The sequence below is a fragment of the Canis aureus genome, chromosome 13 (genome assembly GCF_053574225.1).
Source record: "Canis aureus isolate CA01 chromosome 13, VMU_Caureus_v.1.0, whole genome shotgun sequence".
In the NCBI taxonomy this organism is placed as follows: Eukaryota; Metazoa; Chordata; class Mammalia; order Carnivora; family Canidae; genus Canis; species Canis aureus.
The window spans coordinates 13,142,184-13,163,722 of record NC_135623.1 but is presented as its reverse complement, the minus strand read 5'-3'; the positions used below and the strand labels follow the sequence as shown (position 1 = coordinate 13,163,722).

The window sequence follows — 21,539 nt, the reverse complement described above, 5'->3', positions numbered from 1 at the left end:
CCTAAGCCACACAGCTAGTTAGTGTCAGGACCAGAGTTTAGGCTTTCTGATTCCAAGCTTGCATGCTTTTCTAGGAAACCATGCTGCCTCCACAAAATGGAAATTAGTGTGAAAATACGATTCAATATGTAAATGTCAGTTTCACACTCAAATATTTCAGAATATACTATTTTGCATACCAGTATCTATTGCTATTTCATGTATCACATCTTACAAGACCAATAATACTTTTAAGTTTTATTATTTTTTAAAGATTTTATTTATTTATTCATGAGAGACAGAGAGAGAGAGAGAGAGAGAGAGAGAGAGGCAGAGACACAGGCAGAGGGAGAAGCAGGCTCCATGCTGGGAGCCTAATGTGGGACTCAATCCTGGGACTCCAGGATCACGCCCTGGGCCGAAGGCAGGCATTAAACCACTGAGCCACCCAGGGATCCCCAAGTTTTAAAGAGATAAATTTAATGTTGGACCGCACAGCTCCCCTATAGGGTCTGAAACTATATAAAACATGTAATAAGTACTCAATAAGCACCTGTGATAAGCAGATATCGATACCATAAATGCTTTGCCAATGCCCAATTTTACAAATTCATTAATAAACAAAATGGATCAGTTATCATTTTCTTATACTAATGCTCTGAACTCTGAATCAAGAGCTTGTTTCCAATCATCAATAGAATTCACTAGCTACTTGCTTTGCATGGGTTTGATGGAATAATTGTGAAATTTCAGTATCGGGGCACCTGAGTGGCTGGGTTGAGTACCCAACTCTTGATTTCCGCTCTAGTCATGATCTCAAGGTCATGGGATTGAGCCCTACATCAGGCTCCATGCTCAGTGGGGAGTCTGCTTGAGATTCTCACTCTCCCTCTGTCCCTTCCCCACTAGCATGCTTGCTCGCTCGCTCTCTAAAATGATAAATAAACTTGAAATTTCAATGTCAATTTTGCCATTTTATTTAAAAGACTCTGTACTTATGTTGGAATTGCACTGTTCACTATATAAAGACTAAAAAAAAATCTCAGAGATTTCAGCAACTTCTGTCTTCACAACCTATGAACCTTTTCTAGCTCTAAAAGACTGTGGCTCTATGGATGGGGCTGGGGAAGATCTACCCATACTGCCCAAACAATATAGTTCATGTGTATTCTGACTTTAATCCTCTGCAACACAGTCCTTTTTAAGGAAATCCATCAATCTCTTTAACAACAATGCTAATTATGCCTTAAGTATAAACGTACACAATTTATAAAAGGCTTTAACCAAATCCTGCAAGAGCTGAGACCAGAACACAGAGTTATTATGAAATGGGCAGATATTCCAGCCAACTTTGCTTTTGCATTTGAAATGGGATTATAGGGCAGTCCCGGTGGTGCAGCGGTTTAGCACCGCCTGCAGCCCAGGGCGTGATCCTGGAGACCTGGGATCGAGTCCCACATCAGGTTCTCTGCATGGAGCCTGCTTCTCCCTCTGCCTGCGTCTCTGCGTCTCTCTCTGCATCTCTATGAATACATAAATAAAATCTTAGACAAAAATGAAATGGGATTATATTTTATTATTATTTTTAAGTAATCTCTGTATCTATACCTAACATGGGGCTTGAACTCACAACCACAAGATCAAGAGCTGCATGCTCTACTAACTGAGCCAGCCAGGGGCCCCTTTATTCTAAACTTAATAGATGTTACTTACTGAGCATTTACTATGTGAAAAGCATTATGGCAGGTGATGAAAATGGAAGCCTGGTTGTGGAAAGAGCTCATAAAATAGACAGGGATAGGAGGATTCCAGATGAAGGAAACAGTACATGTGAAGGTAAAACAACATGGAGGACATGGACTGTGTGGGTACTGGTGATGATGGGAACATGTATGCTGAGTGAATTAGGTGATTTTAGCAGGAAGCAGAAGACCTGGGGTGGTGCTGTCATTGGCTTCCTAAAGAATATGAACTTCAGCATATCAATCAAAGAGGATCCGGTGAAAACCACTCCTATCCCCCTGCTGGGCCAAGCCTTTTTCATGTCACAGGACACTCCAGAAGTGGTAGGGATAGAGGGGGAGAAATGGAATATGAACTTTAGTTAGAAGGTAGAACTGACAGGTATTAATACCTAATAGAACAGAAAATGAAGGAGAAAGAGGCGTTAAGTAGGCTCTCAGTAAGGGGAAAGAAGGTAGAGCAAACATAAAAAACTCAATTTGGATCCTATGAGCTTATTCGGTTGAGCTGTCCAGAGGCAGCTGGAAAGAGAAAAGAGTATACAATCCAAATCAGGATTTGATTTGAATGAAGAGCCAGCTAGTTGGGATGTTTTTCATTTCCACAAACACTCATTCCTGTATTCATATGTGGAAGAAAGTGACCCATTACAACAGGACACCAGAGCAGAGCCATTCCTAGGCTGCCATGAGACCACCAAGAAACTGAGGGTGACGTGTGTTTGGGGGGTGGGGAATACAGAGAAAGCTTCCCTGGAAAACTGAGTCTTAACTATTAAAAGCTAGCCATCTGGAGATGTGGAGGTACATTCAGGCGTGAATGCCTGGTAAACAGGCAGAGTCAGCAAAAGCAAAGAGACAAGAAAGAACACACAGCAGACTGGGGAGTGTGAACGACTGGACATAAAGTGGAGAAAGTGAGTGTGACAGGGGTGAGGCAGGTCTGGAGAGACCAGGCAAACAGTAGATGGCGACTGATGAGCAGAGGCTGATCTCAAAGACTGCACTAAGTTTGGGGAGACATTCTGGGGAGTTGGGAAGAAACTGGACTTTCAAAATCACAAGCTGGGACCAGCTCTGTTATCCACTTTGAGGGCAGGGAAAAAGGAGGTATGAAGTTGGAAGCTGTAAACAGTCTTGGCCTAATCCTGCGACTGAAAAAAAGTAGGGAGTTTAAACTGATCAGGATCAGAATATTATCTGAGCTTCACAACAAGGAAGCTAAATTAAACGGACTGCTTGACTTGCCTTGTTTTCTCTTGTTTCGGATACATTTATCTTTGTAGCACTAAAAAACAAAATGGCCCATGTTTACAGAGTCTCACACTAACTTGAAAAATATAGAAACAAGCAAACCTCTGATCTTTAGAGGCCCAAGACAAAAGCAGCATTATCCTGAAAATGAGACTAACCAAAATTTCCCTTTCTCTTTTCTCCACCGTAGGTCCTTCTCTGGAAGTCTACTTGGTGTATCTGTTTGATGCTGGCATGTGAAATCATCCTAATATAAGAACTGTCCTCACTTTCCTTTTATAATGATTAGCTCGTGTCAAATGTTTTGCTTACCACACTGGCAGCAATCCTTACAACGGCTGAGTTCTTGAACTTAAGATCGGCAATGTTATTGCAATTACAACCAAGATGTTAAACTTTAAAAGCAAACATCTTTTAAATTATTTGAATAAACTATGATTTTAAATGCTATAAGTCAGAAGATAGGGATGTATTTTTGTGAAAAAAGCAATGAAGACCCAAGATCAAATGCAGCTTTATCATTTTACATTTGTTACTTGAGTTGTCATTTGGTCCTGGAGCTGCCAAGTGCCCCATCTGAATATGGGGATAGGATTGCTTGCCTGACAGCTGTGAGGAATAAAGAATGCTAGTCTCTCTTAAAGTTCCTGAAAGAAGGCCTAGTAAGTAGTAGGTGCCCAAATAATGTCAACTGAATCTGAAACTAAGGAGCAAAAAATTTGAATATTGTGCATATTTCAATTTTTAACAAAACTAGATTTTAAAGGTCCCCTTCAAGAATTCCAAAATTTCTGTAAATTTTACTTCTCTAAAGCCATCACTAACCCCAAGTTTGAACAGTTCTCCTGTTAAAGTTGTAATCTTACCGTAATTAGAACTTTAGAAATTTAATGAGTTGAAATGCAACATGGCACAGATGCCTTATTATACCAACTAGTTAACACGGTATTTGTTTTCTACATTAATTTTACTTGCTAATCAAAAATACTGCTTTCTCCTAAATAACATCAAAATAAAATTGCTGATTGTGCAATGGTAAAACCAACACCACCATGTCTGCAACAAGACCACTTGAACTTTTTTCATGAGCTGGCAGTTTCCAGGGAAAATTTAAGATCCCATATACCTTTAAGCCAGTTCTCAAAAAATTAAGTGCAGAAGCCATGCCTTGTATACTACAAGGCAAATATTAGGTTGTACATACTAAGCATACCCATGAGTATCTATGAATATTGAACATCAGAGCTGATTCACCTTCCCGAGTCAATAAGTAAGTCTGCTAGAAAAGATACTTAGGACTATATATGACTGTGTATGTTTCTGGATGTCCACAGCAATCAGATATAGAACACTAAGGAAACCGTGTTTATGAGCCCCTCTATTAGAACACAGTGCTCCCCATTAGCAGCCTATGTTCAACACAAGATAGTCTTACCTCTTCAATTGACATAGAAGCTCCTCATTGGTCTCCCTGCTTTTCTCTTCTTTCCCCAAACACTTCACCAAAGAGGAGACAATGGTCTAACCAAATCTTATCTGATTATGCTAACTCCCCCTCTTAGTCAACAAGCTTCCAGAGAGCCCCACTGCTTTAGCAAAAAGCTTTTTCATCAGTGTTCATAACATGGACTACCTCTCTAGTTTCGATCTCTTCCATTCCCCTGAAAATCTCAGCCATATTTAACAAACTATTTAGATTGTGGATTTTACATATGTAGAACACGTTGTAAAAGCTAAATAGAGATAGGTATTTATATATGTTTTTCAATCAATAGAGCCCTAATTTGTATACAGTACAAATTGTATACTAGTTAAAACAGAAAATTAGGAGGAGACTTAGAGAACTCTGTCCTTGTCCCAAACATCATTAGAAAAACCCTGTGCCTCACTTAACACACTCCCTTACACAACTCTCTGGTGGTCTGTGCTTCTGGTTTTCCTTTTTGCTTTACCTTTGCCTTAATGACCGCTGGTCCTTTAAGGCTCAGGTTAGGTTCTGTTCCCAGAGCACCGATCTAACTGTATAGCCATTGTGGCACTTGTCCCTCTGCAGTGCAATTTCTCCATCTAAAGGCACTCACTGAGCTCTGCACCTGTTTCCCCAGCCCCAAGGACAATGCAGGCAGATTTACTGAATGAATGATTATCAGCACCAGTGGGACTTCTCAGCTATGGAAAACTACACGTTAGGAGGCATCAGAACGGCAATATAGAGTTTCAGCAGGTTATTTTAGTTTATAAAGATTCAGATATCATTATTTCCTCTCCCTGCCTTTTTTCTTTCCAATCTAGTTAATCCTATTTGTTCTACCGTCTACACTCCAAAGCAATGGTAAATTTGAACTTCTTTTCTTCAATTTTTTTTTTCTTCAATTTTTTAAATAAATATTTTATTCATGAGACATACAGAGAGGGAGAGACACAGGCAGAGGGAGACGCAGGTTCCCTGTTGGAGCCCAATGCGGAACTCAGTCTCAGGACCCCAGTATCACATCCTGAGCCAAAGGCAGACGCTCACCGAGACACCCAGGTGCCCCTTCTTTAACTTTTCAAAAAATGTGTTATGCTTTCTTGCCCTTTTACCCTTTTTATTTGCTTAAACTTTTTTTGTGCACACATAAAGGTGCATACAATATACATACATAGCTTAATGAATAAAATGATTATACGTGTAACTACCTTCTAGATTGAGAAATAGAACAGTCAACTCCTTCCCCCTTCAAAAATGTCCCACTGTCCTTCACTTTAGATCACTTTTTGGGGAGAGTATAGGAAAATCTCACAGAATTTTTGGCATTAGCCCCTGAATTCACATGCCTGAGTGATCCTGGGCCAGGCCAAAAAAAAAAGAGACACCAGGTTGAATCACATATTGTACACCTGAAACTAATATAACACCATATGCGAACTATACTGGAATTAAAATTTAAAAATAAAACAAGCATTAGAGATTGGGACGGGCACAGGAAGAGGCATCAAGATGTCAGAGTATATGTGTACTTGTATCTGTGAGCATGTGTGAGGAAATGCCCACACACACCACGTTTGAAGCAATCCTAAAAGGTAGGATAAACCTGTACTTCTAGTGGTAAATATTTTCAAAACAAAAGCATGTTTTTACTAAGCAGACACAGTACTCTGCTGCTCCTGCCTTAAACCATACCTTAATAGGAAACCGTGTAATTTTCACTACACAAGTTTCAAAAACAGTATGAATTTACTGTCAAAAACAAAACAGTATCAATTACCTTCAACCCCATTGTGAGAAGGAAAGATGCTCTAAGGTACAAGGTGGCATTACGGGGTTGCATGATCCCGGCTACCCAATAAGCTCATTCCTTTCAACCAGAACGGGGTTCTCTCAGCTCACAGCAGGCATCCACAGGGTAGCACAGATATGCTCTCTGAGTGAGAAAGCAACACCTTCTCACATACAACCCCCTGGAGAGAGATGGGGAGTGGGAGGGAGGAGGGCTTTACACCTGCGAACTCCTAATTCCATCAGCACTAGGGCTGGGAAAAACAGCACATATTTAAAAAAAAAAAAAAAAAAAAAAAAGAAGGATTCCTGATAAAGCCAGTCACTTTCAAAGAAGGATCTTCTTAAACCATTTTTTCTTAGAAAATGAGTAAGTGTAATGATTCAACATATAGGTCTTTGTCTTCCTAATGGACTTAGTCAAACCCTAATGACTGCGTAAGTAAAGTGCTTTATTTAAAGGGCAGCTGTCAGAAGTCTTATTCTTCTTGGTAGGAAAACACTATAAGCACAAAGTGTCACATTAAGTCATCTCAACTTTAAGGCATATCTGTCACTGGGCCGTTAGATAATCAAAATGACCACTAAAAATAGAACAGAGCTATCTCCAATGGGACAGACATAAGCCACCTCAATCCTCAGCAACTCCTGTGAGATGTGACCTGGGATGCACATGTGTTTTGCATACCACTGAATATCCATCTAAAGGTAGCCATATGTTTTCAGTTTTTATTGTATGTCCTGTTCAGGCTAGGAAACAAAGTAATCAACAGACATATAACTCTGGGCCCATCATGAAAATCTAGTTAGCTGACTAGCTGCCTGGGGTCTGGGGGGAAAGAACTGTTCTCCAGGTCTAAATGGACTGCTGCTCGCACTGAAATTCCATGAGTTTCATGATGAACCTCTTGATTTTTTTTTTTTTTCCAATTTCCTCATCACCAAAAGCCAGCCAGCTTTGTCTGTCAAGATGCCCAGGCTGTGTGGCAGTGGTGTCAAAGGCTGCCATTTGCTTGAAGGCACTGCCATCTGTGGCAGCAAAACATTTTGTCTCCGGAAAATAAACACATCTGCCTTTGCCAGTGTCCTCCCACTGTGTCGCCCATCTGGAGCAGGTGAGCTGGAAGGCAAGACTAGGCATGGGTGAGACGGAGGTGAACAGGGGAGACACGGCCTCAAGGGAGATGGCACATGGAGGAAGAAGGTAATGCTGTGTCATGTCACATCCTGCTAACCCCATTTGACAAAAAGCATGTGAAATTACCCTTGTTAGGGATATTTTAATCATATGTAACAAATGGTTAATCGTGTTTAGAGGACAAGACCTGCAAAGCCAAGGTTTCACCAGGGCCATCTGCTCACCATGTCACATGACCTCACTGATACCAATAAACAGATGATGTCTTTGTGACACCCACCAAAGGCAAGAGGACAATAACTCTAGGGGTCAGATTAGAGGCTCAAAGCAACCAGGATTCTTCTAGGACACACTATACATGCCTACTATAAGCCAGATGTAACACACTCAAATTCAGGCCAGGGTTTTGGGACAAGTCATGGTCACTTCTAGAAATGACTAATACTTGAAATTCTTTCTGACATATTGTTTCCCTGAAAAAATGAATTTAAGTCTGGTTATGGTCTTGACATTAGATCTTTAAGTTATACCATTTGGAGTCTAGAAGATACTATTAAATTTCCAATCAAATTCCTTCTTTATCCCAAGGTTTTTTTCAATTCTCTCTCAGGGAAGCTAGTACTAAACCTTCTGAAACAGAGCTCTTTCAATTACACCACTGGTTTTCAAACTTTGGTGGGAAGGGGACAGCAAAGCTGCTTTTTTCAAATAAAATTTTACATGGAACCTCAACATATAAAATAAATAATAGTGCTGATCTATGTGAAGCAGAGCTAAAGTTTTACCATACTGGTCTTCCTTGGTGACTTTCCTGAGGCAGCTTCAGGAATCTGTGATCCTGGAGCCCCGGGATCGAGTCCCACGTCGGGCTCCCGGCATGGAGCCTGCTTCTCCTCCTGCCTGTGTCTCTGCCCCCCTCTCTCTTTCTATGTCTATCATGAATAAATAAATAAAATCTTTTTAAAAAATTATGTTATTATCCACCCAGATCTCCATTTTGCGTATGTAGAAACAGATATGAACCAGCCAAATCCGGTATCTTTGGGGAATGTGGAGTTTCATGGCAAGGTTTAGAGTAGAACACTGCCCTCTTTGGTATGTAATCTTCAGGGCTTTACTTGTTGGCCATAGTGTTCTCATAGAACCTTTTCTGCCAAGTACTTGGTAAGCCTTTGGTAATTTATCTTTTTATAGGGCTATATTTGTTAATATTTAGCACCTAAAAAATAGAAGTAAAATATATCAGCCAGCCTAGCATAGTGGTTTTCAAACTCTGTTCCATGAAGCTGCCTCAGGAAAGTCACCAAGGAAGACCAGTATGGTAAAACTTTAGCTCTGCTTCACATAGATCAGCACTATTATTTATTTTATATGTTGAGGTTCCATGTAAAATTTTATTTGAAAAAAGCAGCTTTGCTGTTCCCTTCCCACCAAAGTTTGAAAACCAGTGGTGTAATTGAAAGAGCTCTGTTTCAGAAGGTTTAGTACTAGCTTCCATGCCGGGAGCCCGACGTGGGACTCGATCCCGGGGCTCCAGGATCACGCCCTGGGCCAAAGGCAGGCACTAAACTGCTGAGCCACCTAGGGATCCCCGGATAATAACATAGTTTTAGGGCATTCAAATACTACACCAAATATGCCACCTAATTAATTTCAAGCAAGAAACAGTCCCATTAACTTATCACTCCTCTTCTATAGTCCATTAATCAAATCATAAAGAGAACTTAAATAAGCATCATTGCAAACTATGCTTATAAGCCATTACAAAATTTTCAAAATAATCCTATTAAAAATCCAACTAGTTGGACAGCCTGGATGGCTCAGCAGTTTAGCGCTGCCTTCAGCCCAGGGCATGATCCTGGAGACCTGGGATTGAGTCCCACATCGGGCTCCCTGCACGGACCCTGCTTCTCTCCCTCTCCCTGTGTCTCTGCCTCTCGTTCTGTCATGAATAAATAAAATCTTTAAAAAATAAAAAACAAAAATTTTTAATGAAGGGCACCTGGGTGGCTCAGTTGGTTAAGTGTCTGCCTTCAGCTCAGGTCATGATCTCTGGGTCCAGGGACGGTACCAGCATCAGGTACCCTACTCAGCAAGGAGTCTGCTTCCCCCGCCCCTCCCCCCATGCTCATACACACACTCTCTCAAATAAATCAATAAAATCTTTAAAAACATTTATTTTAATGAAATTCCCTTCCAGTATATAAATATACAATAACATTTTCAGTGGTATCTATGGACCAACTAGATGACATTCACTCAGCAAATATTTACTAAACACCTACAATGAGTACCTATTTATATGTTACCCACATAATCCTATATGGAGATTTTTTTTTTTTAAGATTTCATTATTTGAAAAAAGAAAAGATTTCATTATTTGAGAGAGAGAGAGAGAATGAGAATGTGTGTGTGCGTGCATGGGAGCTGGGGCGGGTGGTAAAGGGAGAGGAGAGAATCCCAAGCAGACTTCACACAGAGCATGGAGCTGGATACAGGGCCTGACCTCAGACTTCATGACCCCCAAGATTATGATTAGAGCCCAAATCAAGAATTAGATGCTCAACCAATTGAACCACTCAGTGCCCCCCTATATGGAGATCTTGACATTTTAATAAAACTGGAAATTTTATGCTTCCCCAAATGCACATATTTGTACCACTAGTCCAGTAAAGTAAGGAGACAGTATGAAAGAGGATGGTATTTGAAGTTAGAATCTTACCTCAGCCTTTGACAGGCTATATATGTGTCTTTGGTATACTTGGACACATACCAGAAATACTTAAGCTCTTTATTGACCAGTCTAAGTAGGCTTATAAGTAAAATGGGGATAACATTCATCTTATGGTGTCTAGTGAGCACTAAATAAGGTCACATATATAACTAGGTAGAGTAGCACTAAGAGAACCTCCTATGACAATGACATCTGCAATGTCCAATATAGTAGCCATTACCCACATGTGACTATTGAGCACTTGAAAAGTGGCTAATGTGAATGAGGAACCAAATTTTCTTATAGAAACAAAAGCTTATTTTTCATTCAAAGCCCAAGAGACTCTCACCTAGGAATTAAATTTAATTTTAAATTTAATTTAATTTAATTATTTTATTTAAAATTTTAATTGCCATTTATGACTAGTGGCTACCATAGTGGGATGTGTTGATCTAGAACAAAGCCTTGCATAATAAATGATCAATGTTGCTTTATTTCTATCTTCCTTATCCATATCAATACTTTTTCTTTCTTTTTTTTTTTTTTAATACTTTTTCATATCTTCTTTACCAGCAAATACATTCAACTGAAATAGCACAACACAGAATCTCCCATAAGAAACTAACTTATAACTATTAAATTGCTTCTTCGGGACGCCTGGGTGGCTCAGTGGTTGAGCGTCTGCCTTTGGCTCAGGGCGTGATCCCAGAGTACAGGGATCAAGTCCCACATCAGGGTCCCTGTATAGAGCCTGCTTCTCCCTCTGTCTATGTCTCTCCCTCTCTGTGTGTCTCTCATGAACAAATAAAATCTTAAAAAATAAATAAATAAATAATTTTTTTCTTCAACCAAGGAGCAATAACAGCACTGAAACAAGTGATTAGTCATATGTGCCACACACTGTGCTAACAGCTTTGCAAGATTACTTCATTTACTATTTATAATAATTTTGTAAGTAAGTGCTATTATTTTGTAAATAGAAAAATTAAGTTAGAATCTGTCCAAAGACGCACAGCTAGTAAATCAGTGAGCTAACTCAGACAGTCTAGGGGCGCCTGGGTGTGGCTCAGGTGGTTAAGTATACAATTCCTGATTTTGGCTCAAGTCCTGATCTCAGAGGTCATGAGACTGAGCCTCGCAACTGCTCCATGCTCAGCACAGAATCAATCTGGTTTTCCCTCTCCCTTCCCCGGGCCCCTCCCGCTGCTCGTTCTCTCTATCAAATAAAATAAAATAAATAAAATAAAATAAAATAAAATAAAATAAAATAAAATAAAATAAAAATAAAATAAAATAAATAAAATAAAAAATAAAATAAAAAATAAAATAAAAAATAAAATAATAAAATAAAATAAAAAATAAAATAAAATAAAATCTTTAAAAAAAAAACAAAACACAAAAACCTCAGCAGCTTAAATCCAGGGACAGTGCTTAACCACAATGATAAACCTGCTTGCATTTTAAAGAACCAGTTTACAAAAAATTCATTATATACTCTGCAACAAATGTCCACCCAACCACATACCACCCCCAAACACACACCCCAAATTAGAAATCAGACAATTTGAGCTACAGACACAAAGTTATACATGGTAAGTGGCTGACCCAAAATAAGTCTCATGTACCAACTGATGTGACTGTATAAATGTACCAAATCTAGTGATTTCACACTTATTAGAAAATCACCTTTCTCCCCAGAATAAAAGGACTAAAATATAGGCTCATATTTTAGAGCTAACCATCTAACTTGATAGAAGGGTGTGGGAGCAGAGACTGGACTCAGAACCATAGGCAGAGGTAGTCAATATTTACTAGAGCCCTATGTCACGGTCTACAAGGGATATTTATCTGTTAAGACATCAAACATTTCTGCTAGGAGATTAACTAGATCCACTGCATTTGCATGAAGCACATTGCCACTCTTATCTCCATTCTAAAAGGAGCTTATTTCACTTAACATCTGCTGTATTTATGATAAAGTATTTATTGTGCCCAAAGCTGAAATTCTTATTCCAGTCCTGCCTGACAAGTCAGAGGAATATTTTACACAGCAAGCCACAGCATACTGTTTACCAAATGCCACAGGAATGTCTGAGCAGCAGAAAAGGTCGTATCTAACCCATTTTCCTCTCTCACAGAGCAGTGAACAAGGAAAGGCCACTGACCTTTAACCCAGATCAAAACAATGTAGGTATATCTCTAACTCTTCAAACCCCATGATTGTTATATTGCACAAGTCCCTGGGCCAAAGGTAGCACTGAGAAAAAGATAATCTATGTATTGAGAAGTTCTCAATCCAGTTATTAGGTACTAGAAAATAAACTGTTTTAAAGAGTTGTAATAAGAAACTTTAAAAAAATAACATCTGTACGTGTTTAGATTTCTGTCATAACTCAGCTTAAGCGAGTGCAGATAAAACTAAAACCATAATAAAAACATGAATACCATTGATGTTCCAGCAACACTACTGAAAAACCAATGTGAGGCAGATAAGTCAAGCAATTACAGCACCATTAGTGTAGCGGTCTGACCTGCTGTGTGACCTGGAGCTAGTCCCTTTGCCACTTTATGCCATTTCATTCCGTATCAGTGATAGAGAACTGACTACTATATCTCAGTGGAATAGTGAGTAGATTAAATTATTAAGCAAAATGCTTAGGGCAAAAGTCATATGAATGTTAAGTATTATGATTTACAAGCATTCATTTTCCTAGCACTCCTGTGGGGTTAGGAAGTTATCTCGATTACATAGATGAGTAAACAGGCACAGGGGGTAAGGTCACGTGGTAAGGCTCCATTCACTTAGTCCCAGTGGGAAGGGAATAATACACACCTTTAGCAATCATATGCACTTTCTTGGCACATCCTACACAGTCTTTAATACAAGTTCTTAACTTGATGCTGCCATCTTTTAACATACTGTTGATGGAACAAAAACAGCTCTACGATAGCAACAAGGCCAAAGCAAGTGAAGATGAATAATTCTGTGTGCTTTGGCAAGAATAATCACAGAAAGACACATAATCTCAAGATGAAATTTGCATTGTTATTTTCAAAGTTTCGCCCCCACTGCCATGTAAGAACCTTCAGCCACCGGAATTAAGGAACATGGTTTGCTATGAAAACACTTTGGAAAAAAAAAAAAAAAAAGTTTAAAGGCTTTCATAGGCCTTCATGTTGGTGTGCTCCATCCAAATTCTCTAGGGAAGTGTACATTTGCCCTTTGGGATTTAATTAGCAACTACACAGAAAAAGAAAACAAATCCAAAGAGACTTAAGAATGAACAAGTACTAAGGAGAAGGGTGTAGGAAGTCCAAAAAAAGGTAAAAATACTTTTCTTTGTATAATAATAATATAGAAAAAGCACTGTAATTTTTCTACCGTCACATAAGGCTGCTTGCTATATTGCTTACCCGACTCCGAAGACAGTCAGCCAAGTTTCGGCGCGTGAAATTAGCTGCTGCTGTGGGAGACAATTCGTAACCTGGTACAAGAGATAAATAGTCATACTTAAAGTAAACCAGAAGGAGTAACAGCACCCCAAACCATTCCACTACTCCTTTTCTCACATCTTTCCACTCCCTGTACACCCAGAGTACATGAAGTACACAGAATGAGGAGTACAATCCTACTTCTTATCCCTTTTCCCACTCAACAGCTGTGAAATAGCTGGTTAACACCAACAGTAATTCCTGGTCACAACACAAAACCAAGGTAACTATTGCATGGTGAGAGCAAATGCACAGCCTTGCTTAAGCTGTTCATTCATCAACAGACTGGTTTCCTCTATAGAAGGAAGGGGGTACAAATATATAGGTATTGGGAAAAAAAGAAAGAAGTCACAAGATGCTGATTTTTTTTAATCATTTTCTTTTTTAAAAAATGTATTTATTTATTTATTTATTCATGAGAGACAGAGAGAGAGAGAGAGAGAGAGAGAGAGAGAGAGAGAGGCAGATACACAGGCAGAGGAAGAAGCAGGCTCCATGCAGGGAGCCCGACGTGGGACTCGATCCTGGGTCTCCAGGATCAGGCCCTAGGCTGCAGGCGGCGCTAAACCGCTGAGCCATCCAGGGTGCCCAAGATGCTGATTTTTAAAGTTTATTTTAAAAGAATATTGGGGGGCAGCCCTGGTGGCCCAGCGGTTTAGCACCGCCTTCAGCTCAGAAAAGGTCTGATGCCTATTTACATAGAGACTTTTCCTCCCTTCCCTTAACTCAGTTCTTGACCTTTAATATGCGTAACAACTGCTACGTAGGGTAGGGTTACACACACAAAACAACACTGACAGGTAATTTAAGAGATTTTTTTTAAGTTGTTTTTTTTTTTAAGATTTTATTTATTTATGAGAGAGAGAGAGAGAGAGAGAGACAGGCAGAGGGAAATCAGTCTCCACGCAGGAAGCCCGATGTGGGACTCGATCCTGGCTCTCCAGGATCAGGCCCTGGGCTGAAGGCAGCGCAAAACCTCCGAGCCACCGGTGCTGTCCAATTTAAGAGATTTTAAAGGCAATTTTAACCATACACGATTTTTATTTTGTGCAGAGTTTAAACCATGACAGCCATGCAACATGCAACCCTCTCAACTCTTGTTTACTATCCTTTCCTCACCCAAGAGAGGGCAGTGAAATATTGCTGTAGCTATACTGTATTTGAGAAACATTGGCATCCCTCATCTGCCATGTAGGCACAAAGTTGAACCACTGAAAAATAATTTTTGAAACATTCTCAACTTGCTTAAACCTAAGTGCCACATGCTTTAGGTTCTTTTTTCATCTGAGTTCTCTGTGGTACTAGCCAGAGTGCTTAATAGAGAGGAGACCCTCAAACTGGAACTGAACGCATGATGCTAAATTTGCTGCCTAAAATCTATATAGATGAGTCCTATCTAGCCATTTTATACAATTATACTCAAATTAAGTTCTTTTACGGTTCCACATACCAGTGCTGTGTATAAGTGTATTAAACTGTGAGGTAAGCAACTGAAGGTCCTTTCTGCTAGGGTGTCACGATAAACTTTCCTGGATCACATGGCCAGTGGTTAGTGTCATTTGATAGTGAGGCTTTCTCTAATGAGGATATCCAGTGAGGAATCCTCTAATGAGGATTGGAGCTCATTAGCCCCAGAAAGAACTCACAAAAATCCTAATTATCTTTCTGAACAAGAATCTACCTAAAAGGCAAGGTACTCTTCTATGACAGTAAATCTCCCACAATTACAGAGCTTTAAGTTTACAAACTTTTATAATTCATTAATATAAATATAATTCATTAATATTATTATCCCATTTTAGATGTGAGGCAAATAAAGACCCAGGGAGGCTAAGTGACTTGTCACATTATAAAAAGTAAAACCAAGTTTAGCTGAAATCTTTTAGCTCTGAGGTTCAGATATACTTTGGCTCCAATAACATCCTCCGAAATATCTAACACTTAAAAAGTCTGATACTACCATATTCATCTCCAAAGTAGCCCTCAAGTATCAGTGGTAAAATGGTTCCCTTTTCGACTCTGGGATTTTTGCAGAAAATCTTTAGGATCAGAAGGAGGATCTAGATAAAGTTTCAAAAGTAGGAAGAGTCAAATAAAAATATGACCACATTGGTCTGCTCATGTGTAGAATTGTCAGTAGAGCGTATTCTTTTTTTTAGTTCAAATTTAAAGAGGACTCAACCAAAGTTACATTCCAAGTATTACCCACCATTTCGCATCTTATAAAGTTGCACATTTTTCTGAATATATTCTGCAAACTGTACAGTGTCTCCAGCCTCTCCAACACATAGTAGTAAGATTTTTTCACTCATCTTAAACATCTTGTCATGATCTGCACAAAGAAAAAAATAGCGTTAAAAATTACCTCATCAAAAAAAAAAAAAATTACCTCATCAGAAATTTACTATTTTATAGGCAACCACAAACAGGTTGATCAATCACCATGTTGAATAATTTTACTAATCACTGTTTTTAGAAGACTTTAATGGGCAACTATGTTAATTATTCTCTTTCACGCTCCATGTTAAACGCACTGGCATATTGTATTAAGGTCAATCCCAGTTGGAGAATATATTTGAAAGCGGACAACTGAAAATACAGTTAAATGCGTTTGAAGGTGCTTGAAACACAAAAACTGAACCTTCAAAGAAACTGAAGGAATCAAGCCAATGGCTTGATCTTCAGGTTTATGATTTCAAAGCCCTGAAATGTCTCTACAAATACAAATGTTAGTTATTTTATTTATTTACACACAAAAGCACCTAAGAACCAGTGCTACAATGAAAATTAAGGATCACCTCGAGAAAGAACAAATCAACTTAGAATATAAATCAACTTTAAAGGTAAATCAACACCACTTCAAAAGCAAAGAGAAAATTAAAATGACTGCCAGAGCAAAAATTCTAACACTAATATTTTAACACTGAGCTATTTAAAAACACCTAAAACATCCCAATAGTCTACTCTTATCTAGTTGAACCAGACTCATTTAGATTACATAGATAAATATTCAAATAGCAACTAGTGCCTAAGGAAGAAAACTCCATATTCAGTCTGTAGTTTCAGAAAAAGCATAATTCTCCCTATCTCACTCTAACTTTTCATTTTTCAAATAGTACTGAATAATCTTCCCTGGGAGACATGTTTCCTGTCTGAAAGCTTATGAAATGTCAAAATCCCTTAATAGGATTTAAAGAACAAAATGTTACAAATATTCTACAAACATTTGAGAGTTGTAGAACCATAATACGGCTTCTTAAACTTTGGAAAAAACACATAAATTGTACCTGCAGATAGTATCAAACTGCCTTGAAACTCCTAAACAAACATACTTTTATTTGTTATAGGCTATGGAGACTCAAAGACTGTTAGTTTGCAAACTTGGTCATAACGAAAAAAAATTCACTTATGGATATACTATCTATGCAAAGAAAAAGGAGAAGAGTATTAACTGCCACTGGCATCTAACTTCTTGCCGGTGACAAGAGTATAGGCAATTTTTATTTCTTTCTTTCTGCTTTTTAGCATTTCCTAAAATGCCTATGCTAAATCTGTATCACTTTTTTAAGAACACATTACTTAGTAAGTTTTCATTGTTTGGGCAGCCTGGGTGGCTCAGTGGTTTAGTGCCGCCTTCAGCCCAGGACGTGGTGCCGAGGTCCTGGGATCAAGTGCCACATCAGGCTCCCTGGATGGAGCCTGCTTCTCCCTGTGTCTCTGCCTCTCTCTGTGTGTCTCTCATGAATAAATAAATAAAATCTTAAAAAAAAAAAGTTTTCATTGTTTTAATAATGAGGAAAAAAGCTGTTTTTATTTTGGAAAGAAGAAAGTTTGTTTACAAAGAACTAATGTCACACTTAGAAGAAATGTTAAAATTCTAGGCAGTAAACTGTTTTGAAGTAAACTATTTTAAGGTCATTTTGAAATGAACTTATTAATACAAAGCCAAAGTGTTTTTTAAACATTTATCATGTGTCTAGTGAGTAATAAAGGGATATATTATACATACTAATGGCTCCTGAGGAAACAGCCTGCATAGCACTAGGGAATTTCTGATCCTTGACAAGGAACTTAGAAGATCCACATAGATGAAACAAATGGACAACAAACTGAACAACATCAGTAAACAATACTGTGAAAAGGCCAACTGCACTAGAACCCAAAAGACCTTGGTTATTTTTATTTTTTTAAGTAGGCTCTGCAACCAAGGTGGGTCTTGAACTCATGACCCCAAGGATCAAGAGTTGCATGCTCCACATACTGAGCCAGGCAAGTGCCCCAATAGACCTTCGTTATAATCTGGCCTCAGCACTATGTACTTGGGCCCTAGTTTCCAAAAATTTAAAATGGTTATACTATCACCCCTACCTAACTCATAGTTAGGGAAAACTGTACATGTATAATATTATTACCTAGCATGTGTAGTTCAGATTACACCTGCTGTATGAATTCAGGGAAAAAAACACTCTGTGTGGGTTTAAATGCTCTGAGTAATTTAAAACAGACCAGGAGACCAGAGACATGAAATATAGCATATAACCAAACTGAAGACTTGGGGCACTTGCATAAGCAAGCAATCTCTGGGAAATATCTTCCCTATATCAAAATATCTTAAAAAGTGATGAGAAAAAAAAAAAAATCAAAGTATCATCCTTATTTTATACTCAGAAAACAAAAAAAATCCCAAAAGGTTTACTCATTTTCAGCATTCTTGCTTAACCTACAAGTTCCTTCATGAAACGAAAGGTAGGAAAAGGTCCTCATGGAATCCTAAAGCTCCTATCATAAAACATTTTATACCAGAAAAGACAATAGGGAAAATTAGAGTTGAGTGGAATTATTTCCAACCACTTTTCAAGAACTAACTCAAATTCATCTTTTTTCCACACCACAGTGATCTTTCTTTCCTCTAAATACCCTTAGGCTTTAATCCAGAAATCAGTAGTTGAAAAATTAACCTAATACTGACTAATGAAACTTCTTTTATCATACAAAATCATTTTGTGGTACTTATTTCCTTGTCTTCTTTCTTTTTTAAAAGATTTTATTTATTTATAGGAGAGGGAGCGAGCGCACGCACAATCAAGAGGAGCAGCAGAGGCAGAGAGAGAAGCAAGCTCCCTGGGAAGCAGGGAGCCCCACATGAAGCTTGATTCCAGGACCCTGGTAACATGACCTGAGCTGAAGCCAGACACCCAACCTGTCCCTATTTCCTCGTTTTCTTAATGCCTTAGACCCCTGTATGGATTATATAGAATAGCGGTAAAGGTACTGACGTGGTTATTGTGCTACCTGCTAAAATCACCTGTATTATCGAAGGTCTTAGGTTTCAAAATGGACAGACTTACCCTCAAAACAAATGGACTCCTTTAGAAAGCAGGATCTACAAATAAAATCTCTACGAATTGATCACGGAATTACATAAAGTCATTTGACTTGAGGAATAATCCATACCATAAATGTCTACCAAACCATTTCCAGGCCTCTCTCTTCTTCAGGTATCACAGAACTCCAGCAAAGTCCCTCAGAGTGCTTTCCATCTCCCCAAGTGATGACAGCCTGACAATCAGATGCCTGTCACTTATAAAAGCAGTCATGGACACTTACTTCAGAAAATCCCAGATTTAGTAATTTTTCTTTACTTAAACCAAAGATGAATCATAACCTGCCCTCAAAGCTTTCCCTAGTCTTGGGACGCCTGGGTGGCCCAGCGGTTGAGCGTTTGCCTTCAGCTTGTGACCCCGGGGTCCTGGGATCGAGTCCCCACTGGGCTCCCTGCATGGAGCCTGCTTCTCCCTCTGCCTGTGTCTCTGCCTCTCTCTGTGTCTCTCATGAATAAATAAAATCTTAAAAAAAAAAAGAGCTTTCCCTAATCTCTACAATCAAAAAGATCTCTTCTTCCTCTGAATTACCTAAACACTATCTTCTTCCTCTGTGCTGAGTTTTTTTTATATGCAGCAAAATTTCCTAGCTTGCACTATAATAATTCGTATACACATCTGAGTGTCTTATTAAACTGTAACTTTAAAGAGAACAGTCCACATCTTCTTCTTTGCATCCCTTCAGAAGCCAGCACCGTAATGGGCAACACAGGTGCTCAAAGTCTATTGGCCAAATAAACATTAAGCCACCTGAGCCAAAGTAGAATACTTTTTCAACAGGAGCATGTCTATGATCCATCATGAAAACACACTCTTAGATTTCACAGGAAACAACCGAGATCTTTAAAAAAAAAAAAACAAAACAAAAAACAAAAAACAAAAAACCCTAAGTATTGGGACTCCTGAGTGGCTGGCTCAGCGGCTGAGCATCCGTCTTTGGCTCAGGGCATGATCCCAGGGTCCTGGGATGGAATCCCATGTTGGGCTCCCTGCATGGAGCCTGCTTCTCCCTATGCCTGTGTCTCTGCACCCCCCCCCCCCCATGAATAAATAAAATCTTTAAAAAAATTATTAAGTGTGGCCTATGGGGAGACAGTATACTATAGTAGCTACCAGCAAAAAGGTCAGAGTCAAACTGCGTGGTGTGAATCTGGGTTCTGCCTCCCGTGGCCTTAGGCGAGTTTCTTCCCCCTGGGCCTCAGCACGAACACCTGTAAAATGAGATGATCGTGCCTATCTTAATAGGTTAAATGAAGGGATCTCTGGGTGGCTCAGGGGTTGAGCATCTGCCTTCAGCTCAGGTCGTGACCCTGGGGTCCCTGGGATGGAGTCCCACGTTGCGCTCCCTGCGTGGAGCCTGCTTCTCCCTCTGCCTGGGTCTCTGCTTCTGTGTGTGTCTCATGAATAAATAAATAAAATTTTATTTAAAAAAAAAAAAAAAGGGTTAAATGAATTCATGTAAATCGGGCAGCCGGGGTGGCTCAGCGGTTTAGCGCCGCCTGCAGCCCAGGGTGTGACCCCAGGGTCCTGGGGTCGAGACCCACCATCGGGCTCCCTGCATGGAGCCTGCTTCTCCCTCTGCCCGAGTCTCTGCCTCTCTCTCTCTCTGAATAAATAAATAAATCTTTAAAAAAAATAAAAACGAATTCATGTAAATCACTTAAAACCCCACCTGTTACCCAGGCGCGTAGCCGCACTGCTGCCCCCTACGCGTCGCTCCGCTAAGCCCGGCGCCGGACTTCCTGCACCCTAAGGCTCCAGTCCCCGAACTCCACTGGGACACTTGGCAGCCGGCGGTGCCCACGGCCTCGGCGTCCCCAGGAGCCCCCCGCCCGCCCGTTTCCCTCGTTACGAGCGACCACAACAGGAAGACGTTATCAGAGGTGCGGGGACCGGGGAGCCTGGCGCCCCGCGGGGTCCCCCTCATCCCCCTCCCGCGGCCTTCCCCCTCCCTCCCCTCGCCCAGGCCCGGCCGGGCCTCCCCGCCTCCTCGCACCGTCCTTCATCTGGACAATACTGCTGGCGGCCACCTGGTCGGAGGCGACGAGGACGTAGTCGGGGCCCTGGATGCCGATAAGGTACTCCATGGCGGCGGAGGCGACGGCCCGGCGCGCCGGGCTCCGCTGCGGCTTCTGGCCTCGCCGGTGAGACAGCACCGCCGGCCGGAGATCCCGCGCGACCGCCCGGGAACGCCGGCGCCTTCGGATGACGCATGACTCTCGCGAGAGGTGGGGGAGTGGGCGGGGCCTCAGGCGCCGGGAGCTCCGCGATCGCCCCCGGGTTGCCTTGGGTGACGCCGCGTGTCCTCGTACGCTGAGCTTAAACCTGACGTGGGGATGACGTCACGAGCTGCACGGGAAGCGCCGAGCACGCGTGGGTGCCGAGAAGGCACGTCCCTACGAGGCGGTAAAGTGCCTCCGGAAAGTCCCTCCGTCCGTGCTTCGCAGAAGTGTTCCGGTTCACTATCTGAGCGCGGAGGCTAATTGCAAAAGCTCGACTGACACTTGTCCCCGCTGCAGATTATGTGCACTTGTTACTTCTGGTGAAGAGCGACTCGAAGGGAGGACTCTTACTTTATTTT

The 21,539-nt window shown here is 40.4% G+C and overlaps 1 protein-coding gene across 2 annotated transcripts in view; it reads right to left on the bottom strand.

The window, feature by feature from the left end:
* Positions 1–21,187, bottom strand: part of PSMB2 (proteasome 20S subunit beta 2) — a 32,664-nt gene extending 11,477 nt beyond the window's left edge. Inside the window, exons 1-3 of one of the 2 annotated variants that reach the window (XM_077844789.1) lie at positions 20,989–21,187; positions 15,787–15,909; positions 13,500–13,570 (exon numbers count right to left, since the gene is read on the bottom strand). In XM_077844789.1, the coding sequence (XP_077700915.1) occupies positions 13,500–13,570; positions 15,787–15,909; positions 20,989–21,172 (378 nt within the window). In that variant the 5' untranslated portion in view covers positions 21,173–21,187. Of the gene's footprint in view, positions 1–13,499; positions 13,571–15,786; positions 15,910–20,954 lie in introns of both variants that reach the window. The other variant, XM_077844790.1, reaches the window with a different exon arrangement.
* Positions 21,188–21,539: the final 352 nt, after the last annotated feature.